Consider the following 25,024-nt stretch of genomic DNA (forward strand, 5'->3'; position numbering starts at 1 on the left):
TTTGCGGTTGTCCTTAGAATCAGTGGCAAGGTTGTTTTCGTAGCTAGCTTTGGAGGATCTTATATGGGATCTCAGCTTCTTGCTGAGGCTGAACAGGGAGCTCCTCCAATCATGGGATTTTACTCTTTTTCACAGTTTCTTCCTTCTGTTGTAGTTTGTTTATGGCAGAGGACAACCAGATTGGCTTCCTTTTTTTTTGGAGGATAACATCCTGGTTCTGTTTGGGATAGCACGATCCATGCACTCATGTAAGTGCTTATAGAGTGCATTTGTATAGGATTCAGCAGTCGTAACTGTATTGTCCATTTGCATGGGTGTCATGAAGTTTGCCACTTCTGTCTTAAGAAGCATGAAGTTGGCTTTGTAGAAATTATTTTACCGTGGTTTCCTTAAATGGGGGGTGAGGGCAGGATGTGAATATCTAGGGTGATTTATTAGCTTGTGGTCGGATCGGACCAACGAGGAGTTGATTTCAGGTGTGGAACACCAGTCACTCATGTTGGTAATGACTAGGTCTAGAATATTGTTGCCCCTGGTGAGGGTATGGATAAGTTGATCCAGGGCATTGGAATTTACAAATTTCAGAAAGCGTTGAGTGAAGGAGTTGGTACATGAGTAGTTTTCCCAGTTAATGGTGGGGTCGTTGAAATCGCCCATTATTAGGGTGTTTGTTTCCTTAAATGGGGAAGGGCGGGATGTGGATATCTAGGGTGATTTAGCTTATGGTCGGATCGGACCAACGAGGAGTTGATTTCAGGTGTGGAACACCGGTCACTCATGTTGCTAATGACTAGGTCTAGAATATTGTTGCTCCTGGTGAGGGTGTGGACAATTTGATCCAGGGCATTGGAATTTATGAATTCCAGAAAGCATTGAGTGAAGGAGGTGGTACATGAGCAGTTTTCACAGTTAATGGTGGGGTAGTTGAAATCACCCATTATTAGGGTGTTTGGTTGAGCCCTAATATTTTCCAGTACATTAAGAAAAGGCATGATGGCGGATCTGTAGCAAGCTACAGTTTGGATTGCAGTTTTGCCCAGAGTTAGTTACACTTGGATAACCTTGGATGCATTATGCTGAACAACTAGGCTGGAGGTGTGGATATCCTTAATGAATATGGACACACCTCCTCCTTTGGTGTTCCGGTCCACGTTACATGGTCGAAAAGTGTGGTATGAGGTATAGCCTGGTAGTGCAGGGGTGCTCTCTGGAGCCAAGAAACAGGTCTCAGTCACTGCACAGATGTTGATGATCTCCATTTTAAGGAATGCCTCGAGTGAGTGCATTTTGAGATTTAGACTTCTAGCATTGAGTAGCATTACCCTCAGTTTTTGCTTACCTGTTCCTGTAACAGTGGTGAATTTGTCATTTGAACCTTGCCTAAAAAAGGCACTATATGGGCAGCAAGAGCACTAGCCAGTATCTGGAATCCCAAGGGCGATAGGTGCAGGCCATCTCTGGCAAAGCATTGTGGTCTGTCGACCATGTCATCCCAGGCAGACAGATACTGGAGCCCCTTAGAATGACACCAGAAGCTTAGTCAATTGTTGAAGTCAGTCATTTTGCCCTTGTACTGCAATATCATTCTGGGCAATGGCAGAATGCTACTCAGGGCTAGGGTCATATCTGCCTGGGCTACAAGATCGTTGAGCTCTTCCATGTCTCTTCATGTAGTCCAGGGAGGTATGTCTCAGGTCATGCACACCAACATGGACAATGACAGAGTCATATTTGTACTTGTGGAGTGACCCGAGTGCGTGGGTTATGTGGCGGATCCTGGCACCCAACAAGCAGCTGACAGTAACCTTCTCCTTCTTTAGCCTGGTGAGTGGGACATCAGTCTGTCTGAGTATAGAGTCACCTATGACTAGTGTGTTGGATACATTGTTTTGCCTTATGGGCTGTTGTTGAGTAGCACACTAAGTCTGTGGGCTGTTTGTCATTTGGGTTGTGTTGGGGGGGTGGAGGCTGCTTGCGTTTCTGCTCTGGAGGTCTCTTGCTTGAGCAGATTATTACTGAGAGCCTCCGCAAATGTTTTTGTGTTTCTGTGTGTGGATTTTGCTGGTGTAGATTTAGTGTGACTATGTGATGAGTGTGGTGTGGTGCAAGTGTTTACCTTCTCCTCCTGACTGTCAAGTTCAGTCTCGGTTGGAGAGAGCTTTACCTCCAGTTTGACTAGATAAGTGCATCTCTCCCAGGTTGTGGTGTTGGGTGGTAGGAGGAGAGGGTTGCCTGTATACATGAGGCAATTGCTGCATTGCCCCAAGATGCCCAGATTCATCAGACAGGAGAGAATAATGTTAGCTGACCAGTGGGCATGCCTGAATAAAAAACTATTTTCCTCTAGATAAGTGAGGAAAGTGAGTACAAGACCTGTTTTTCTCTAAGCAAGTGAGGAAAGTAAATACAAAAGCTGTTTTCCTCTAGGTAACGAGGAAGGTTGAGTGCTGTAGTAATTTGTAGCTTATGTAGTGCTTACAGCAAGTTCTGAACAAGTGCTGATCAGGAATAAGCAAATTCAAGTGCTAAAACTAAGAATCTGTATCTGGACTAGACTAGTTACAGGAAAGAAACAGTGCAATTGCAGGCTTTTAAATCAGAAAGTTGAGAGAGATGGAAAAACTGCCCAAACAGCCAATAACTAAAATTTCTGGGCCAGAACCACTCCTTATGTGGTAGGTAGGTTACCTAGTGCTTACTACTCCCACTGATAAGCTAGACGTCTTCCCTCCAACATGAAAGGCTTGGGGGGCTTAGGAGCTTACAAACAGTCCTGGATACAGCAAATCTGTATCTGGACTAGACTAGTTACAGGAAGTGGGGGAAACAAGTGCAAATGCGGGCTTTTAAATCGGGAAGTTGAGAGAGATGGAAAAACTGCCCAAACGGCTAATGACTACAATTTCTGAGCCAGAAACCACTTATGTGGTAGATAGGTTACCTAGTGCTTACCACTCCCACTGATAAGCTAGCAGGCTTCCCTTCAACACAGAAAGGCTTGGGGGGAGGGGCTCAGAAGCTTATAAACAGTCCTGGATGCAGCTAATCTCTATCTTTTTTTTTTTATGCTCAACTTCTGAGAGACTTGCTTGGCTACAATCATCTGCATTAGAAGCTGAAGTTAAGTGAAACTTGCAGTAGTGTATTTTAGTCTTCTGTTAAGTACAAACTTGCAGTATTAAAAGTACTGTATTTCATTTTTTTTGTTTCCTAATTGTGTGTTTCATTGAATAGTGTGCTGTTTGTCCCTCTGCAGTTAGTTCCCCACCCACCCTGTTCTTGTTTTGGTATTAATGTTGGTGGCTCTGGAATTGTCCGCCCCTCCTGTAAGTCTGTATTAGAACACTCCTCCTGGGTACATCTCATTTGCTCACTTAACCGAGTACAGTCTAGTCTTCACTCTGCTTAATACAGAGAGAAGATTTGAGAAGGCCAACCCACTTGGGTTCTTCTTTCCTCTCTTCTTGCACTTAAAAAAATGTGCACTTTATTCATCTGTTTTTACTGTATTTGTTTCCTCCTACTTTATTTTGCTTTTCTTAAAAGTACTCAGTTGTATTTATTCTGCTGCATTTATTACTGATTGGCAGTAGCCTAATTAAATTGTAAGTGTTATTCTAAGTCTTTTGGTTTAAGCACTTGGGCTTTATACAGGTTGTTTTACATTAAGAAGGTTTGTGGTCTGCACTGTTGTGGCAGGACAGGTAGCTTACATCCTTCTAAGCTGGGAATTTCTGACTGAAGGCCCAGTGTCTGCTGTTCTAAAAGTGTATTAGTTCTGGCTTAAGCACTAGGGCTTCAGGCCATTTATTCTACATTAAGAGGGCTTGTGGTATGCACTCTTGTGGGAGGAAAGGCTGGATTCTGCCCTTCTGAGCTGGGAATTTCTGGTCACAGACTTATTGTGCCTGCTTATTTGAACTGTTTCTTTCTGAAATTTGTGCGCCTTGTTGCAGTAGCGTAGACCAGATTCAGGCCTGCTGAATCTAGCTTTGTATAACTTGAGCACTGATCCAGGCAATCTCTTTTTGGAGAAGGTTCTCCTGCACCCTAGTAGCAGGAGTGTGCAGTTAGAACTTGTCTAATTGAAGAGTGCTGGAACAGGGCTCAGTTTTGAGCTTTTTTTGGTTAATTAGGTAACTTGTTTAAATCAGTTTGTTGGTTTTCTATTGTTTTATATATACAAAAACATTGCACTTTATCTGCTTTTACTGTATTTGTGTTTCTTCCTACTTTATTACTAGGAGCATTGACTACAACTCTGATCTGTGATATATAACTAAGTATCCTTTTCTGTGCATTTAAAGTATTTTTTGATTGTATCTGCTTTATTTTCTGAAAAAAAAAAATATATATATATACTTGTTTCCTGCCTTTCTAAGCTAGAATAGTCCCGTTTTCAGGTTAGTGCTGAATTCAGGGCTGTGTTACAAATCTCTTTGTTTGCCCATACCCTACTTGGATAGAAGGAAGTTTCTCTGTTCACCTGTGAGAGAGGGGAACTTTGAGCAGCCTATCTGTCCCTGGAGGAGTGGTTTCAGCCCAGAAATTAGTAGTTTATTGGCCATTTTGGGCTAATTTATATCTCTCTCATTTCCTGCTATAAATACCGCATTTGCAGGCCAAGCAGTGCCGATTAGCTAGGGTATAACTGTTCCCGGCTCCACAAAGTCTCCTCTTCAATTTTTCCCTTGAAACTAGACAAACTTTCAACTTAAGCACTCAAGCCATTCATTGCTCAGCCCGGCACTTGCTCAAAACTCAGAGCAAGCACTTATAAACCCTAGCACTAGAGCCTCCTGAACTGCACAGAAGAACAAGGCTCTCTATTCGGCCTTACCAGCCATCCAGTAAAACAGTTCCCTGTACCTGTCCAGGCATGTCCAAAGGGCAGTTTCAGGTGTACTCTCCAGTCCAGCTGGTGAATCTGGGCATTTTGAGGCAGTGTTACAACTGCCTCATGTACACAGACAACCCTCTCCTCTTACCAACAAACACTAATTAATGCAAAAGATGCAATTATACAGCCAAACTGGAGACAGCTCTCTCAACCCAAGACTGGATCAGACAGTCAAGAGGAGAGGGGAAATACTTGTATCACACCACCAGTCTCACATAGACCTATTAAACCAGCACCGGCAAAAAACACATAAATATATGAAAACATACTCTGAGGCTGTAAATAAAAATCTGCAAAAGCAACAGAGACCTCCAAAGCAAACATCCAAGCAACCTCCACTCCCCAACACAAACAATGAAACACATACTTCACAAAACCAATGTGCCATGCAATCACAGCCCTTAAGGCAAAATAACATACCCAACATACTAGTAATAGGTGACTCTATAGTCAGGCACACCGACGTCCCACTCACTAGGCTAAATAAGGAGAAGGTTACTATTAGCTGCCTGTCAGGTGCCAGGATCTGCCACATAACACAAGGTGGTCACTCCAGAATAAGTACAAATATCACTCTTGTCATTGTCCATGTTGGTGTGAATGACCTGAGCCATACCTCCCTGGACTACATGAAAAGAGACATGAAAGAGCTCTCAGATCACGTAGCCCAGGTCGGTATGACCCCTGACCCTGAGTAGCATCCTGCCCTCACCAAGAATGATGCCACGGTATAAAGAAAAAATTCTCACAACAATTGGCTAAGTTTCTGGTGTCATTCAAAGGGGATCCAGTGTCTGTCCGCCTGGGATGACATGCTCAACAAGCCACGCTGCTTCACTAGAGATGGCTTCCACCTGTCACCCTTAGGCTTTTGAATACTGGCCAAGGCTCTTGACACCCCCATAGTGCCTTTTTTAGGCAAGGCTCAAAAGACAAACCCACCACCATAAATAGCACAAGTAACAAAAACTGAGGGTAATGCTACCCAGTGCCAGAAGTCTAAACCTCAAAATGCATGCACTCGAGGCACTCCTCAGTATGGAGAAAATCGATATATGTGCAGTAACAGAAACCTGGTTTAAGGCTCCAGAGAGCACCCCAGCATTACCAGGCTACAACTCATACCATATATTTCAGCCACAGAACCCGAACCAAAATACAAAAGGTAGGGGCGTATCCATATTCATCAAGGATACCCACACCTCCAGGTTAGTGGCACAGCATGATGCTTCAGAGATCATCCACGTGCAACTAACAATGAGCAAAACCGCAATTCAAATTGTAGCTTGCTACAGAGCACCCACCATGTCCCAGGACCCCCATTCCGTGTTTCTGTAAACACTGGGAAACATAAAGATCCTACTAAACACCCTAATATTGGGTGATTTCAATTACCCAGTCATTAACTGGGAGAACTACTCGAGTACTAACTCCCTTGCCTAACATTTCCTGTAATTTATAAACTCAAATGCCCTGGTTCAACTGGTCAACACTCCCACCAGAGGTGACAACATATTGGACCTGGTTATCACCAACCTGGGCGACCAGTGTTGCACACCGGAGGTCAACCCATCGCTGGTTAGATCTGACCATAAACAAATCACTTTGGATATCCACATTCCGCCCCCACACCTGGACAAGGAAACCACCATGAAAAACTTTTCAAAAGCAAACTTCACATTACTTAAGACCAAGGTGGAAAGTTTCAAAGCCCCCATGCTAAAGGATAACTCTGTCCAAGCTGCAAAATCCTTTACTAATGCATTCTACAGGCACCTACAAGAATGCATGGATTGTGCTATCCCAAGCAAAACCAAGACTCACTCCTCCAAGAAAAGGAAACCAGTCTGGTGGACTCCTGCCATAAATAAGCTATACAATAGAATGAGGAAACTAGTACAGAGGAGTAAAATCCCAAGAAGGGAAGACATCCCTGATCAGTATCAGCAAGAAACTACGATCCCTCATAAAATCATCCAAGGCGAGCTTTGAAAGAAAAATTGCCAAGGACTCCAAAGACAACCACAAGGCATTCTTTAGCTATGTCAAGAATCTAAGCAGCATTGCTCAGATCTGCTCGGAGTTGGTGCAGAATGGCACAAAATACACTGAGCCGACCGATATCACCAACATCCTGGCAGACAGGTTCAGCACAAACTTCACCCCCCTCTCACCCCCAAAAGGGCCCATAACCATACCAGAAGAATGTAGAGCCTCTGAAATTACAGACACTCAGGTTAAAACAGCCCTGTCCAAAGCCAAAATCACAGCATCAGTGGGAATGGACGGTGTCCCAGGCTGCGTCCTACACGAGCTCAAAGACAAACTAACCCTCACCTAAACACACTGTTCAAACTCGGCCTCTCCACAGGCTACACAGGCTACGTACCCATAGAGTAGCGCACAGCAATGGTTATTCTGCTCCACAAAGGTGGAGCCACAACAGACCCTGGGAACTATCACCCTATAAGCCTGACTAGCTTGGTCTACAAGGCTATGGCACGCATCATCATGGAACTCATTAACAGAGACATTGGGAACCTCCAAACACTGGGCCCTACCCAGTTCGGCTTTAAGGGCAGATCATGCCTCCTAAACCTGGTGGACTTCTTTGAGACAGTTACCAAGGCTATTGAGGGAATGGTGGTACACACTGCCTACCTAGACCTCATAAAGGCCTTTGACACCATTCCCCTTTCTGGTATTATAGACAAGTTCACCAGCCTGAACATAAACCCCTATGTCACAAGATGGGTTGCCAGCTGGCTCACGGATAGACCCCACGCAGTGAGAGTTGCAGGAGCTAGGTCCTAAACCAGTTACAAGTGGCATTCCCCAGGGCTCAGTCCTAGGACCCCTCCTGTTCGGCATATACTTCACAGAGGTACAGGCAAGCCCAGGAGGTCTATGGCTGACCAAGTTCGCAGACTGCAAACTAGGGGCTATAATTAACTCTCCAGCTGACCCAGACATCCTCCAAAAGGGTCTCATTGAGACAGATACCTGGTGTCAAAATCATGGCCTCAAGCTAAATGCCAAAAAAGTGCATAGTCATCCCCTTTGGAAAAAACAAAGTACCCACAAACTACCACATAGGTGGTAGTCTCCTAAATATGGAAGACGTAATAAGGGATATGGGAACCCACGAAGATAGTAATCTCACCTTTGATAATCACATTGCCAAAGTGGTTAGAAAATCCTTCTACGTGGCCCACCTAATTACAAAAGGGTTAGCATCCTGATCAAAAGAGGTCATTGGGCCCCTCTACTCATCACTCATCAGACCCGTCATAGAGTACAACTCCCGATTTGGGATGTACCTTACAAGACACCTGCAATAGCTGGAAAGACCACAGAAGTACCTCACCAAGAGGATCACTGGCCTCAAACAGATGCTCTATGCAGCTCGACTGAAGAAACTCCAGGTGTACTCTGCATACCGCCTACTCAGAGGTGATCTCTGCCTGACATACAAGGCCATGTCCAACTCAGAATTGATGGACATGCTCCACCTAAAGAAAACCTTATCCCCTCGAGCCACATGCTCTAGGGATCTAAACCTCACCATAATAATAAATAGAACATGCTGGAGGGATAGATTCCTGTACCAGAGACTTCCCATGCTTTGGAACAAGATTCCAATCTACATTAGGCAGAGCTCCTCACTAACACCCTTCAAAAGAAACCTTGACGAGTGGATGGGAAACGGAAGGTTTACCCCGGGGATCACTTCAGTGGCTGTGCTGGACAGAGGCACAGGGAACTAATCTAAGGGGGTGGCGAAAGCCAACACATTCTGGCTAGGCTTATAAATGCCTTTGGGCAGATAGCCTAGTACCTACCTATGGACTATACTAGTTACAGGAAATGTAGGAAACAGACTTAGAGGGGTTTTTTTTATTATTATTACAGAAAAGCAGATAAAATAGCACTAAAACAAGTCAAGTGCAGTGTAAGTTAGCACACTTCAGTGTGTAGCAGAATTAAAGCAAATACAGTTTAAATAAATGCAATTTATTCAAAATGTATTCTAAACTGAACTCAATTATTGTTTTATTCAACTATGAACAGTAATAAAGTGCCAAAAATATAATTATCAGCTGAGAAGCACACACAGGGAGATTCTAGCAAAGTTTTTTTTTTTTTGTAAAGTGGAAAGGGAGAGTGGAGGAGCAGAAGATAATTCAAGCTTAACAAACTAAGTGGGTTGGCCTTCTCAGATGTTCTCTCTGTAATAGATAAAATGAGATAATGACACTAGACTGCGGGGAGTGTTCCAGACTAAATTTACAGTAGGGGCGGGCAGGTGCAAAGTCACCAAGTATAAGAACAAGGTACCAACAGGGAGTGTTGGAATACAGAACCAATATAAAGCAAATGTATAAATGCAGCACAGTGCGAATTAACATGCAAAAAGTGTGTTTATCAGTTTGGAATAGATTCCAACTCTGCTCACAGCCAGGAGATCTATCAGCTTTGCACCAATTCACAGAAATGCAGTCTGTACTAGAATTGAGTCTGTGACTTCACTAAGTACCAGTACATCAGGTAAAACATGAAAAAAGAATAACTCAAAAAAATGAAGAATAAGGTGCAAAATGTAAAAAGATCTGTGACAGAAATGATCGCTTAGCTTGGGTCATCACAAAATATCAGGGTCAAATAAACAAGTCTTGTGAGAGCTGTAACCATAAGTCAAATTGATCACTCTTAAGTCACAGTGGTTATGTATTCCAAAGGCACAGAGCATGGTAGGCAGGTCGCCAGACTCTAGGTGGTTTGAACAGAGCACAATGAACTTAACACTTTGGCTGTAATAAGATGTGGTTAACTTCTTTAGGGAAGAAGGACCCAGATTAAACTAATATTTTGAAAACAGTACAATGTCAGTACAGTTTCTATGGAATGAGTCCTCTTTCAGCTTTCTCAGCAAGTTCCAAAGATAGTAATAAAACCACATAACAGGATATATAAATTCCTACTTATCTTTTGACTGCAGTGTATTTTATTTGATTTATAACATTTAGAGGAGAGAAGGTGTCTGAACAGGTGTCTAAGTATTTTCTAGAGTATAGATAATTTCTGTGGGGAAGATGGAACAGCTAATGTTTGTCCAATATTCACTGGATTTTGGGGATCATAGGACATTACTAGGCTAATGGCACTAGGACCCTTACAAGCCTAGTCAAGTTTTAGCCTCATTTCCACAATCGGCACCTATTGCCCCACTCCAAGAGAGAGACAGGTGGAACCCCCAGGGTAAATTTACAGTTACCCATCCAATCATCCAGATTGCATTTGAAGAGGGCCAATGAGGTGCTCTGTTTGACATGAAGTGGGAGTCTGTCCCAAAGGTGTTCTAACCTCTGGGAGACAAATCTATGTCTGTCCAGCAGGTTCTATTAATATCCAAGTTGGGTGCTGTTATTCACTCCCCACACGATGATAACATACTGCAAGAGGGTCTCACAGCAACAAATGACTGGAGCCAAAGTCATGGCCTTAAGTTAAACGCAAAGAAAAATGTATTATACCATTCTGCAAAAACATGGCCCCTACTGATTACCATATCAAAGGCAACTCCCTAAGCACACAACCTGTGGTGAGAGACTTGGGTACACAGGTTGACAACAGTCTCACATTCGACCATCATGTGGCGGCAGTGGTCAGAAAAGCCCTTTACTTGGCTCATCTCATAAGTAAAGGGATTACATCCAGAAAAAAAAGAGGTTATTGCCTCTCTCTACTCCAATAATTGAGTATAACTCCCCGTTTGTTATGTACCACTCCAAGCACCTGCACCAACTGGAAAGGCACAGAAATACCTCACAAAGAGATTCAATGGCATCCAGCACTTCTATGTAGACAGGCTCAAATCACTATCCCTACTTTGTATCGTACATATCCCTCAGAGTGATCTGTGTCTCACCTGCAAGGCAATCTCAGACCCTGCCCTACTAGAGATGCTCCATGTCCGTAAGTCTAACTCCTCACGCATTACCCACTCAAAAGGCCTAAATCTAATATTCAACATCAACAAAACCTGATGAAGAAACAGGTTTGTTTCCCAGAGGCTACCCCATCTCTGGAATAGACTTCCCATGCATGTCAGAGTACCTTGCTGACCCTCTTCAAGTGCAAACTTGATGAGTGGATTTGAACCCACAAATTTGTCCCATGGGGTCCACCTGTGTCCCTTATTGACGGGGGCAACAAGTGCTTAAAGTTTCATTTTTGGGGATAAACTCTTGGCTAGGCTTGTAAGGGTGCCAGGGCCATTAGCCTAGTAACCTCCTATGATCCTACATATCAGGTAAAGATCTATAGAGCGAGTAACCTGTGTACCATTTGACTTGCGGTTATGCAGCATTTCCAATAAAGAAGGGTCAGGGTTTGCCTTATATGCAAGGCAGTGATATATTCTGAGTAGTATGTATGAAACAGAATAAAGTGACCGTGATAAGACAGATGCTGAATATCTTGAAATTTCCTTGTGAGGAACCTTTTCCAATTGCTGCAGGTGCTTGAAAAGGTACATACCAAAAGGGGTGTTGTACTCAATTGTTGGCCTGATGAGAGAAGAGTACAGGGAGGTTATAACTTCTTTTTTTTCTGGAGGCAGTGCCATTAATTATGAAATGAGCAATTTGGAATACCCATCTTACCACTCTGGAGACATGGTGATCAAAGGTAAGGTTGATGTCACCACTGAGTGCGTCCTTAGGGTGTTGCTGTTGATATGGTAGTTAGCAGACACATCCCTCTTACTGTGGCACCAATCATTTGTTTGTACAAGACCCTCTTGTAGGATGTTGACTTCATTTGGAGATTATATGACCGCTCCCAGTTTGCAGTTATCAACAAACTTTGACAGCCGCAGACCTTTAGTTTTTACTTGTACTTTGGAGAAATAGATTCCAAATAGTAAAAGTTCCAGGACTGATCCCTGTGGAACACCACTGGTTACAGGGCTGCTGTTGGAGGGGGATTCCCCTATTTGACTATGTGTTCCATCCGTGAGCCAGTTAGTGACCCATGTAACAATATAAGCGTTAATACCTAGATGGGTGAGTTTGCCAGTGATGTCTGAGTGGGAGATGGTGTCAAAACCTTGGCTAAGTCTAGGTAGGCTGTATGCACAGATTTCCCCTTGTCCAGGGACTTGGTGACGGTCTCGAAGAAGTTCACCAGGTTTAACAGGCATGATCTCCCTTTGACAAATCCAAACTGAGTAGAGTCAAGTGTTTGGAGATTGCCTGTATTTTTGTAGATAAGGTCTATGATGATTTGCTCCTTGGCCTTAAAGATCAGGTTAGTCATGCTAATAGGTCTACAGTTCCCAGGGTCAGTGAAAGCACCACTTTTGTGCAAAGGAATAACAGTGGCCATTTTCCATTCAGCTGGGACAAAACTGGTGCTTAGACTATGATTGAAGAGAGTACCCAAGGGTGTTGATAGTTCTTGTTGGAGTCCATGTAGGACAGCTTAGGATGTTGTCGGGTCCCTTAGATGCTGTGTTTTTGGCCTTAGGATGGTTATGACCTGCTCTTTAGTGATGCAAGGTAAGGTACAGGTGGTAGGGATGTCATGGGTTACGTGTGGCAGGGACAGGGGAGTGAAGTTTTCACTGAACCTGTTGGCTAACAGGTTAGCTTTGTCCACAGGCTCAGTATATGTGGTATCATTAACTACCAGTTCGGCACAAATCTGGACCAGATGTAATTAACATGTGCAACACATATCTCACAAAGCCAGTGTGCCAAACAGTCACAGCCCTTAAGACTAAACAACACACCTGATACACTTGTAATAGGTGACTCTATCGTCAGGCACACTGACGTCCCGCTCACCAGGCTGAACAAGGAGAGGGTCACGGTGAGCAGCCTGTCGGGTGCTAGGATCCGCCACATAACACAGGTCACTCCAAGGCAAGTACAAATATGACTCAGTCATTGTCCATGCTGGTGTGAATGACCTGAGATGTACCTCCCTGGACTACATGAAAAGAGACATAAAGGAGCTCTCTGAGCATGTAGCCCAGGCCAGTATGACCCTGACCTTGAGTAGCATTTTACCCTCACCAAGAATGATGCCACAATATGAATACAAGATGATCAATTTCGACAATTGGCTTAAGTACTGGTGTCATTCAAAGGGGATCCAATGCCTGTCAGCTTGGGATGATATGCTCAACAAGCCACGATGCTTCGCTAGGGACGGCTTGTGCCTGTCACCCCTGGGCTTTCGGATATTGGCAAAGGCTCTTGCTACCCCCATAGTGCCTTTTTTAGGCAAGGCTCAAAAGACAAACCCACGTCCATAGGTATCACAAGGGATAAGAAACTAAGAGTAATGCTACTCAACGCCAGAAGTCTAAACCTCAAGATGCATGCACTCAAAACTCTACTTAGCATGGAGAACATCAATATCTGTGCAGTAACAGAAACCTGGTTCAGGACTCCCGAGAGCACCCCAGCACTACCAGGTTATACCTCATACCATGCTTTTCGGCCCCAAAACTTGGACCGAACCACAAAAGGAGGGGGAGTATCGATATTCATCAAAGATACCCACACCTCCAGGTTGGTGGCAATGCACGAAGCATCAGAGACTATCCATGTTCAACTAACAGTGGGTAAAACTGCCTTCCAGTTTATAGCCTGCTACAGACCACCCTCCCAAACCCAGGAACACCACTCGGCCTTCCTGAGAACACTGGAAAATATGAAGGTCTCTCGAAACACCATTATACTGGGTGACTTCAACTACCCAAACATAGACTGGGAGCATTACTCTAGCTCCAACACCCTAGCCCAAAGGTTCCTAGAATTTATAAACTCAAATGCTATGGAACAACTTGTTACCACTCCCACAAGAGGGGAAAACATACTGGACCTGATCATCACCAACATGGGGACTCTATGCTCCAGACCAGAAGTGTATCCCTCACTGGTAAGATTAGACCATAAACTAATCTCACTGGATATTCACATCCCAACCCCACCCCCTGCCCAGAAAACCACAGTGAAAAACTTCTCTAAAGCAAATTTCACACTCCTCAAAACTGAGGTGGAATCCTTCAAAGCCCCCGGGCCTGTGGAAAATACGGCCCAGGCCACAGAATCCTTTATAAACGCATTCTATGAACACCTTCAGGAATGCATGGATCATGCGATCCCAAATAAAACCAAGACCCAATCCTCCAAAGGCAGACGTCCTGTCTGGTGGACCCCAGCCATAAACAAACTATACAATAGAAGGAGGAAGCTACTAAATGATCGAGCAAAATCCCAAAAAGGGAAGGCATCACTGATCAGTATAAGCAAAAAACTATGGGCACACATAAAATTGTCTAAGGCTAGCTTCGAGAGGAAAATTGCACAGGACACTAAGGATAATCACAAGGCTTTCTTTAGTTATGTTAGGAACCTGGGTGGTAATTCCCAGATATGCTCAGAATTAGTCCAAAATGACAAAAAATACACCAAACCCACAGACATTGCCAACATCCTAGCTGACAGGTTCAGCACAAACATCTCCCCCCCCCCCCACCAAAAGGGCAAATATCTATCCCAGCAGAGTGCTGCCCCCCTGACATCTCAGATGCTCAGGTAAGAGCTGCCCTCTCCAAAGCAAAAAACACAGCATCAATGGGACCAGATGGTGTCCCGGGCTGCGTCCTATATGAACTCCAAGAAGAGCTAAACCCAAACATAAAACTACTGTTCAATCTCAGCCTTTACTACAGGATATGTGCCCAAAGAGTGGCGTACAGGAACAGTGGTCCCTCTCCATAAAGGTGGTGCCTCAACGGATCCTGGAAACTATCGCCCCATAAGCCTGACTAGCTTGATCTGCAAAGCTATGGAAAGGATCATCATGGACCTCATAAATAAAGATATTGGGGACCTACAAACACTGGATCCTACCCAGTTCGGCTTTGTTAAGGGCAGATCCTGCCTCTTAAACCTGGTTGATTTCTTTGAAACGGTCACCAAGGCCATTGACGAGGGAAAGGTGGTCCACACAGCCTACCTGGACCTCGCAAAAGCCTTAGATACAATACCCCACTCCGGCATTATAGATAAGCTCACCAGCTTAAATATAAACCCCTATGTCACTAGATGGATTGCAAACTGGCTCAAGGACAGAACCCACATGGTTAGAATTGCTGGAGCCATGTCAGACTCCAAACCAGTTACAAGTGGTGTCCCACAAGGCTCAGTCCTGGGACCTCTCTTGTTCGGTATATATTTCTCGGAGGTACAGGCCAACATGGAAGGACTGTGGCTGACCAAGTTCGCAGATGACTGCAAACTGGGCGCCATAATCAACTCTTCAGTCGACACAAGCATCCTCCAAAAGGGCCTCATAGAAACAGACAACTGGTGCCAGAGCCATGGCCTCAAGCTAAATGCCAAAAAGTGTATAGTCATCCCCTTTGGCAAAAACAAAGTGCCCACAGATTACCACATAGGTGGTAATCCATTAAGTACAGAAGAAGTAATTAGGGACCTGGGGACCCAAGTTGATAGCAATCTCTCATTTGACAACCACGTGGCCAAAGTGGTTAGAAAAACATTTTATATAGCCCACCTAATCATGAAGGGATTCACATCTAGATCAGGGGACGTCATCGTGCCTCTTTACTCATCCCTCATCAGGCCCATAATTGAGTACAATGCCTCTTTTGGGATGTACCTTACAGACACCTGCAGCAACTGGAAAGACCCCAAAAGTACCTCACCAAGAGGATCAAAGGGCTCAAACAAATGCCATATGCTGCCCGGTTAAAGAAACTCCAGCTCTACTCAGTGGCATACCGTCTGTTCAGAGGCAATTTGTGCCTGACTTATAAAGCCATGTCCAACCCAGAATTAATGGACATGCTGCACCTCAGAACATCCAAATCCCATCGAGCTACGCGCTCAAGAGACTTGAACCTCAGCACTGAAATAAATAGGACATGCTGGAGGGACAGATTCATAACCCAGAGGCTCCCTTCACTCTGGAATAAAATCCCAGTCCAGGTTAGGCAGAGTCCCTCATTGACTCTCTTCAAGAGGAATCTTGATGAGTGGATGGGAGATCTTAGGTTTACCCCGGGTATCACTTCTGTGTCACTGTTAGACAGAGGCACAGTATACTAACCTCGAAAAAGGGCATAGCAAAATAAATTTAAACACATTCTGGCTAGGCTTATAAATGCCCTAGGGCAGATAGCCTAGTATGAATCTATGAACCTATGAACCTATTAATGAACGTCTTATGGTTGTCTTTAATTGAGGAAGATGATTTGGATTCGTAGTTTGCTTTGGAGGACTTCACAATAAGTCTTATTTGCTTGTTTGAAGCTGAGGATGGAGTGCTTCCAGTTTAGGGCTCACTCCCTCTTACTCTTAGCAATTTCTTCCTCTTATTGTAAAGCTTGTTAATGGCAGTTGTCCACCAGGCAGGTTTGCTCTTCCTTGAGGTGCTTGTTTTGGTCCTATCAGGTACAGCTGATTCAGTGCAGTTATATAGGAGTTTGTATAAAGCATTGATGGAGAAGTCTGCATAGTTGTCACTTCCATCTGAGGGGGGAGGTGCAGTGAAGCTATTTATACTGTCCCGTAAGAGATTATAATCTGCTTTGGAGAAGTTTTTTAGTTTAGTTGGTGCTGGGGGGGGGGGGTGGCGGCAGGTGTGATATTTACTTCGTGACACTGATTTGTGGTCAGATCTCATCAGGGAAGACCTCACATTGGGGGTGCTACAGTTATTCCCCCTTATTGATAAGCCCCAGATCCAGGACGTTGCCACCCCTTGTGGGGATGTCAACCAGCTAGTCCAGGGCATTGGACATTAACTTAAGTCCAGGTCCCATCACTATAATAACATACTTCAGATATTGCAGTCAGTCACAATTACTTGATCACAACCATCAAAACATGTAGTGTCAATAACAAGTGGACTGCTGTAGAAACATGGCTCATACTACAACACCCTTACCTTGTTGCTTTTACTGAAACTTGGGCTAAAGATGATCTTTGCCCATCTTCTGACATTCATAACAACTAAAGTAACATATGATGCTAACGGAGCAGGAGAATGTGCTATGCTACATAAATAATACTCTACTCCTCTTTATTAACATCACCAGCCTCTCCACAAAGGAGGAGCGACTACAGATCCTGGGAACTATCGCCCCATCAGCCTGAGGAGTCTGATATGCAAAGCTATGGAACATATCATCATGGACCTAACAAACAAGGATGTAGGGAATCTCCAAACGTTGGATCCCACACAGTTTGGTTTTGTGAAGGGTAGATCATGCCTGCTCAACCTGGTCGGCTTTTTTGAGTCAGTCACCAGAGCTGTGGATGAAGGCAAGGTGGTTCATACAGCCTACCTTGATCCGGCCAAGGCCTTTGATACCATTCCCCACTCAGGAGTAATAGAAAAACTCGCTAAGCTGGGCATCAACCCATATATCACTAGCTGGGTTGCAAACTGACTCACAGAACCCACAGTGTGAAAGTAGCTGACTCTAAGTCAGACTGCCAACCAGTCACAAGTGGAGTCCCACAGGGTTTGGCCCTGGGTCCTCTCCTGTTTGGTATCTACTTCTCTGAAGTCCAGGCCAACATGAGAAGAGGACTCTGGTTGACAAATTTTGCAGACGATTGCAAGTTGGGAGCTATTATAAACTCCCTAAGTGATGTTGACATCCTACAGAAGGGCCTCACTGAGACCAACAACTGGTGTCAAAACCATAGCCTTAAGCACAATGCTAAAAAATGTCCTTTATTTATTTTATTTATTTATTTGAAATTTGTTTGCCAGGATGGTCCAATTGGGCCGAAGGAGCCCGTTTTCAATGGAGTCCTGGGGAGAAAAGCTCCATAGATACATTTTATTAAGTAACAGGTTATTACAGTACAAGATGAGTACATGAAGTAAAAGAATATGTTAGTACAATTTGGAAAAAAAAAACAGAGTTATATCACAATTAGTAAAGTTTACAAATATATAGTCACTGTCATTGCTAACATAGATATTAAGTCTAAACTGTAATAAGAAGGTATTTACAAGTCTAAGCAGTAATAAGCAGGTATTTACAAGTCAATTAGACTAGGGAGTTATTTACAATATGTATGTCATCATCCCCTTTGGGAAAAACCCAGTTCCCATGAATTACTATATCAGTGGTAGTCCACTGAACACAGAAGGTGTTATAAGAGATCTGGGAACACAGGTTGACAGCAACCTCTCTTTTGACCACCACACTGCCGCTGTGGTTAGAAAGTCCTATGTGGCACATCTCATTAGTAAGGGTTTTGCATCCAGGAAGAAAGAGGTCATTGTCTCCCTCTACGCTTCCCTCATTAGGCCAATCATCAAGTACAGTGCCCCATTTGGGATGTACCTCAATAGACGCCTGCAACAACTGGAGAGGCTGCAAAAGTACCTCACAAAGAGGACCCTAGGCCTTGAACACTTGTCCTATATGGACAGACTCAAAAAAACTATTCTCTGTCTCATATCACCTACTTAGAGGCAATCTCTGCTTGACTTACAAAGCCATGTCTGACCCAGCTCTGTTGGAAATGCTACATCCAAAGAAATCCCAATCCCTCCACAGCACATGCTCCAGAGACCTCAATCTTATTACCACAATCCCCAAAACATGATGGAGGGACAGGTTCATAACCTAGAAACTGCCCATGCTATGGAATAGACTTCCATACATGTCAGACAGAGCACCTTACTGGCTGAGTTCAAGAGAAGTCTTGATGAGTGGATGGTAAATAGAAAGTCCACCTCTGGGATCGCTGCAGTGGCTCTACTCAAGAGGCACTGGGAACTGAGGTTGGGTGGCACGATGTTAGGGTAATCCTATGGGCTAGGCTTGTAAAGGCTCCAGGGCCCTTAGCCTAGTACACACCTATGAACCTATGAATCATGGACTAAATTAGAGCAAACTCCATTGACGATAAATGCCTAACCTGATATTTAGCAAAATATCTATAGTTGGAGAATTTCATTTGTTTGCTGGAGAAATATGTATAAACCTCCCACTCCTCACTTGTAGTAGTACAGCAAAACCATACGTAACATGTTTCCTAACGAATTCCCCAAAAACTCTGTTATTCTAGATGGCTTAAACTTTAATACCATGGTGACTCAAAACAGCTAAACTTAACAACATGCATCACAGTTACAGATTTGTACAGCTGGTGCAGAAACCGTAAGAGCAAACACTTACAGGTCTCCACAACACCCTTGATCTAATAGTAACTAACATTCAACACTGAAAGGCCAGTTACATTAGCAATATCTGACCAGTAATCTCTACATGGTCTTTTAAGACTAAAAAAGGTCCTCCAAAATAATTACAAGTAGATCTTTTCCCCCAAAATTAAATCCTGCAGGTATATACCTACATTAACAGTTTTGATTGATCACTCATATGCATCTGAGTCTACTCCATCTTTCTCATACTTTATCAATACTGTCTTGCACATATAAGAAACCTTCTTTCACAGGTCCATAGGTTCATAGATTAGTACTAGGCTAACTGCCCTTGTGAGCCATTTTAAGCCTAGACAATTATCCCTTATGAGACCCTGCACCTTGTGTTTGTAAGGCACACACCTTAACCATTAGGCCACCCTCCCAACCATGCCATAGAGGTCAGAAACATGCCTGAGTCACAAAGATGTAAAACAAAAACTTAAGCAGTGAAAATTACTGACTGAATCTTTTAAATGCTGTCCTTGATATGAAGACACACAAAGTCTAACATAAACTGATGGTTGATATTTACATTTTTGCATCTCTGCTCTGGTAACAGTTATAGAGGAATTTCTGGTTACAACAGCTAGATGGCTAGTTCATTTGTGTTCTTTAAATTGTGTTCTGACATGTACTAGAGTCTTTAGCCATCTTCTGATGCCTTGTAACTCTGTTTATTTTTGTAGATTACCCCAAATTCTGGCCCCCTTGGAGGTGGTATATTTGTGACTATAAGTGGATATAATTTAGGGAGAAAAGCAGATGATATCAAAAACATCACAATTGCAAACATTCCCTGCGAATTTGAAAGGAAACTGTATTCTGTCTCTGACAGGTAAGGTTATTGCTGTTTTTTAACTTGCCATGCATGTTTTTGTCACTGAGTGTCTGAAAGAAGAAGACACTGCAGTCATTACAGTGTTTAAAGAGGTTGAAGTGATTTTAAATCCCTTCAAGATTTGCTGTCTACTGCTGTTCATTTTTCTACTTTCTAACAAGCTTTTTTGTTCACAACTACAGAACAGCTTGCAGAATTTAATTCCGAAGAATAATGTTTTTTGAGAAAAAGAGCATTTTGAACACTAAGCCAGAAATTTCATTTTCAGCTCGTGTCGGTCTTGCAGGGTTCAAAACAAGTAATTGTTTCAGAGATGTACTTATTGGAGACTACCTTGTTTTTAACTTGCAGTTATGAGGTTCAAAATGGCTGCTTTTCATTAAACAGTTTCAGTTGCATTCAGAAACATGTCATTTGTTGAACTTTGGTCAGAAACGATACTGATGCTATGATTAATCTAGATCTGTAAGTCTCTGATTTATTCATTTATTTTCTGATACCTTTGTTATCCTATTCATTGCCTCAAGGAAGCATGAACCTCTCACAGAAAATTAAGTACAATGCAGTGTGTGGATCCTGCATGGGTTGCCAGTCCAATACAGGATACACACGCACACATAATGGCATGTGTATGGGATATGGAGGGAAACTGGAATATTGAGCAAAAACCTAAAGGGAGGATTTACAGATTCAACACAGTAGACATTCCGCTTTGGAACTGAACTGGGGCACCTTCATCTGTGAGACAGGCATGCTGACTTCTGCACTGCTTTTCTGTCTCCATTTATTCATTGGCTTGAAATTTCATCGAACATAGTTTGGTCCTTAATGTCACATAAAGACTTCTCGATGATTTAAAACTATCATCAGAGGAGGAACTGAAAGCACAGCTGTAGGTTGTCGAAGCTTTTTCATTGTCATTTGGCCTTCATAAATGTGCAAAAGCAACCTTTAAAGCAGGAAAACTGCAGCACCAGGAAAACATCAATTTGGCACATGAATGTGATATAAAAACTTGAGCAAGAGGGAGTGTATAAATACTTGGGAACTGGTGAAGAATCAGCAATAAAACACAAACAAATGTGAGTAAACCTTAGGAATATTTTAGAAAACTTAAATTAATCCTGAAAACAGCATTGACATCTAGGAACAACATCCAGACTATAAACCAATTGCTGCTCTTCCTGTCCTAACTAAGTTTTGGAGTGATTGATTGGCCCCAAAACATGTTGGGTCGATTAGATATTAAAACAAGGATGCTTCGTGCTCTCCAAATGATCTATAAAAATCAGTGCATACCAAGATTATATATTCCCCATTCCGAAGGAAGGATGGGCCTCCTTGAAATTGATTACATGTACAGATCTGCAGTCATGGGACTCCACACATCTGCTGACCTCATGAGACCCAAAAGTAGTGAAAGTTTTGTAACATGAGAATAATCTAAGATGACTTCCCTGCTTAGTCTAGCAGAAGCATATCGGCGTCAAGCAGGAATGGAAATCAAACCAGAAGTAGATAAAAATCTGGCAGCAACTGAATGTGCCAAAAATACAAAAGAAAGAGTATAAGGTGAAGGATCAGATGAAAAGGCAACCCATGTGGAAAATGCATAAATATAGTTGCAAGTATAGAAAATTTCTGGAAGAACCTCATGTTTATCAGGAACAGACGCAGGAATGGTTAAGGAGAGGTGAAGTCAAACCAAGAGATGAAAGGTTAATATTGGTGGCTCAAGATAGTGGGCTATGTACATGCTTGTTTACAAAGTCCATTGAACATGTGGGAGAAATAGACAAATGTAGGTTTTGTAAAACCGAACTGGAAACAGTTGCACACCTCGTTGTTCGTTGTGTCATACTAACGGCAGAAGGACTGTATACTGAAAGGCATAATAATGTGGCAAGATTGTTGCACTGGGAATTGTGCAAACATTATGGTACTGAAGTGGCTGAAAAACACTGGAAACATGAGCCACAAAGCATCACAGAAAATGATGAAGTGCACATCACATGGGATCATTCATTACCAACAGTTCAAAAGATAGATGCTAGAAAACTGGATTTAGTGGTCCAGGAAAAGAAGACAAAAGTAGCATTGATCACTTAAATGACCACACCCACTGACTACAATGTCCTGTGCACAGAAAGACATAAAGTTATAAAATATCAGGATCTGCAAGCAGAAATGCGAGCAATGTGGAAGAAAGATACCCAAATAGTTCTAATAGTAGTAGTAGCAATGGGTCTTGTAAAAGTCTCTAAAATTTTATTTAGATACGCTACCAATACATACAACTCCGTATAAACTGCAGAAGGAGTCATTACTGGGCACATTGAGTGCTGCGAACAGCACTTTTGGCTGACAGAGTGCAACAGTACTAATTTCATGAACTTTAATCGTACTTTGGCATAGGAATGAGGTCCATTCTTATTGTATTAGAAACCCAAGGTATTTGGAGAAATTAAAAAACATAGATCACATAATCTGAGGACCATGAATTGAATGTAGTGGACTGGAATTTTTCCCATTAAAATTTAAGACTCCACCAAAATATATTGCATCTAAATTTAAACATTCCAATACAAATTTATGGAAAAAAAACATTAAACTGCCTTCATGGCATCTGATAAATAACTGAAGGTGTTTTCCTTTCAGGATAATTGTCATATCTGACATTTTGAAAGACTTTCCTATTCATTTTGGCCATGTTTGGGGGTTATGTCTTGCTCTGTAAGACTGTTGGAGTTGCATTCCTGCTTGTCATTGCAGTAAAATAGTTCACATTGTTGGCACTGTAGGTCAGGTAGTGTTGAACATGAGTACAGTGAGACTGGATGTTGAAAGGTGATGTTTAATTGTTGTACAGACAGGATCATTTCAGGTACGACTGTTTGCTTCAGTATGTCACTGTTACCTTTTGTACAATTTTTTTTAGTTGGAATTGTTCACTGCAGTAACTTGCCCTCTTTATCTCCGTGATTTACATTAATGCTGAGTCTGCATTTGATTCCTTTTTGTTGCTGTTGTTTCTGTGTCCCTTGCAGTGTTTGACTTTCCATTTTGCTTCTTTTATTAAACATACGTGTAAGCTTACTATGATAGAGTTTGGCAGCCTTTTTATATACCCGTTTCACTTTTCAGTCAATTATTTACATTAAATGCCCTTTCAGTAGTAGTTCTGTTGCCTGTAAACCTTTATTCATGTTTTATAGTATAAGTGAGCACTTCCCCTGTTAATAAAAGTGGCATTTGTGCTTTTGCTTTGTATTTTGCAAGGTGCCTAAATGTATTTTCCTTTGTTGTTTCCAGCAGAGTATATGTGGATATCTCTACCATTCCTTTATGAAGAATGCAGAGCCATAGCTTGCTTATGTGGTGCCCAATGCCACTCTGCACTCTAGCTCTCCAAAACACTAACTTGAGGACCCCCCCCAAAAAAAGGTACTGCAGTTTAGTGCTCCCCTCTTCTGTCCTACAGAGGAGTGTCAGGTCATTGTGCACTCATGTAGCATGAGAAAAAAAGGTCATCTAGACTTTGTTCAGGAAAGACGGAAGGAGCCGCCAGGTCCCTGTCATGCCCTCATGTTTACATGAGGTGGAAAAAAATACTATAGATCATGTCCCCTAGCACCTTGTGCCTAGCACATGCCCCCTTCACCCTCACCTTTGCCATGTTTCTGTTAGAATGAGATGTAGGTGCTGTATCATTACCAAGCTTGTGCAGGTCTGAATTCCATAATTTCCGTTTATGCTAATTTTGCATGTATGTTTATGTAGTGAGTTATTGACCTTCCAAACATCATTTTGCACTGCTGTATCGATGCTGACACTATTTCTCATAGTTTTGCTATAGTCCTGAATGTTACCACACCCCAGTTTTGGCAAAACATTTTATATTGCCTTTCTTTTCCTGTGCCTCTGTTTCTTCATTTTATATCAGTCTTCAGACATTCACAAATCATTATATGTTGCACCTTTGTTGTCAGTGCATTGTTTTCTAAAATGAATAGCATGCGTATTGCATTGTGTGGAGCTTAACTGTAAAAGTAACACTTCTAGATGATGAAAGATCACGAGACTTTGAGACTGAAGTTTAAAAGTTGTTTCCTTCTCAACACAGAGGTAAATTTTCTTTTCTTCAATAAATTTGTTTTTCTTTGTGTGTGTGTGTGTGTGTGTGTGTGTGTGTGTACCTGTCGCTACCATCTCTCCTGATTGCCTTGGGTCCTGAAGTAGACTGTTGACCTCCAACCTTCTCTGGTGTATTTCAGGATCAGACAGGAGATTGAACCATCCCAGTGCTGTTTCATCCTGGCACCATGAGAACCATCCCAGTGCTGTTTCATTTTGGCACCATGAAACATTTTTGTGTAATTTTAACCTATGCCCACCCATACACGTTTTGTGCAGCAGTGTTATTTGTGGGCTCTGTGGATATGTGCTAGTGCATCCCCAGTATTATAGTGGGGGATTGTGCTCCCCAGTCTCCACCAGAGGTCTGCAGCACCATTCAGAGTACCCGTAGGATACATAAGCTGACTATATGGTGCTCTTTTTGTATCTTTCCCAATTCATTCCTCAGTATCCAGGACTGCTAATTAAAAAGCTTTGTTTCAGGAATAAAAATATTTACTTTAATACTGGATGGATCCTTCAATTAGTTAACTACGCCCCATCCATAAAACGGGTAATCCTATTTTACTGTATTTATTCATTCCTCTTTTAATTTCAGGCAGATTCATTCTATATATATATATATGTATGTATATGTGTGTATATATATATATATATATATATATATATATATATGTATTCTAATTAGTAATTTTGGCATTCAAAATCACTTGGCCTATTAGCCAATCCATAACTGTTCTTCTAATTAGGGACTTGTCCTTCCCTACAGTCAGCTGGCCTAAATATTAGCCAGTCTATGACCCTTATTCTAATAAGGGACTTGAGCTCCACTCCAACCAGCAGGTACAGTTGTAAGCTAATCAGGAACCATA

The 25,024-nt window shown here is 42.6% G+C and overlaps 1 protein-coding gene across 1 annotated transcript in view; it reads left to right on the forward strand.

Moving 5' to 3' along the window:
* The window catches only part of PLXNB2 (plexin B2), a gene marked incomplete in the record, with an annotated part of 671,705 nt that overhangs the window by 240,947 nt on the left and 405,734 nt on the right, over window positions 1-25,024 (forward strand). The window contains 1 exon segment of the mRNA XM_044087338.1: window positions 19,864-20,012. Coding sequence (XP_043943273.1) covers window positions 19,864-20,012 — 149 coding nt within the window.

Source organism: Protopterus annectens, chromosome 11.part0 (assembly GCF_019279795.1).
Source record: "Protopterus annectens isolate FY-2018-M chromosome 11.part0, PAN1.0, whole genome shotgun sequence".
Classification (NCBI taxonomy): domain Eukaryota; kingdom Metazoa; phylum Chordata; order Ceratodontiformes; family Protopteridae; genus Protopterus; species Protopterus annectens.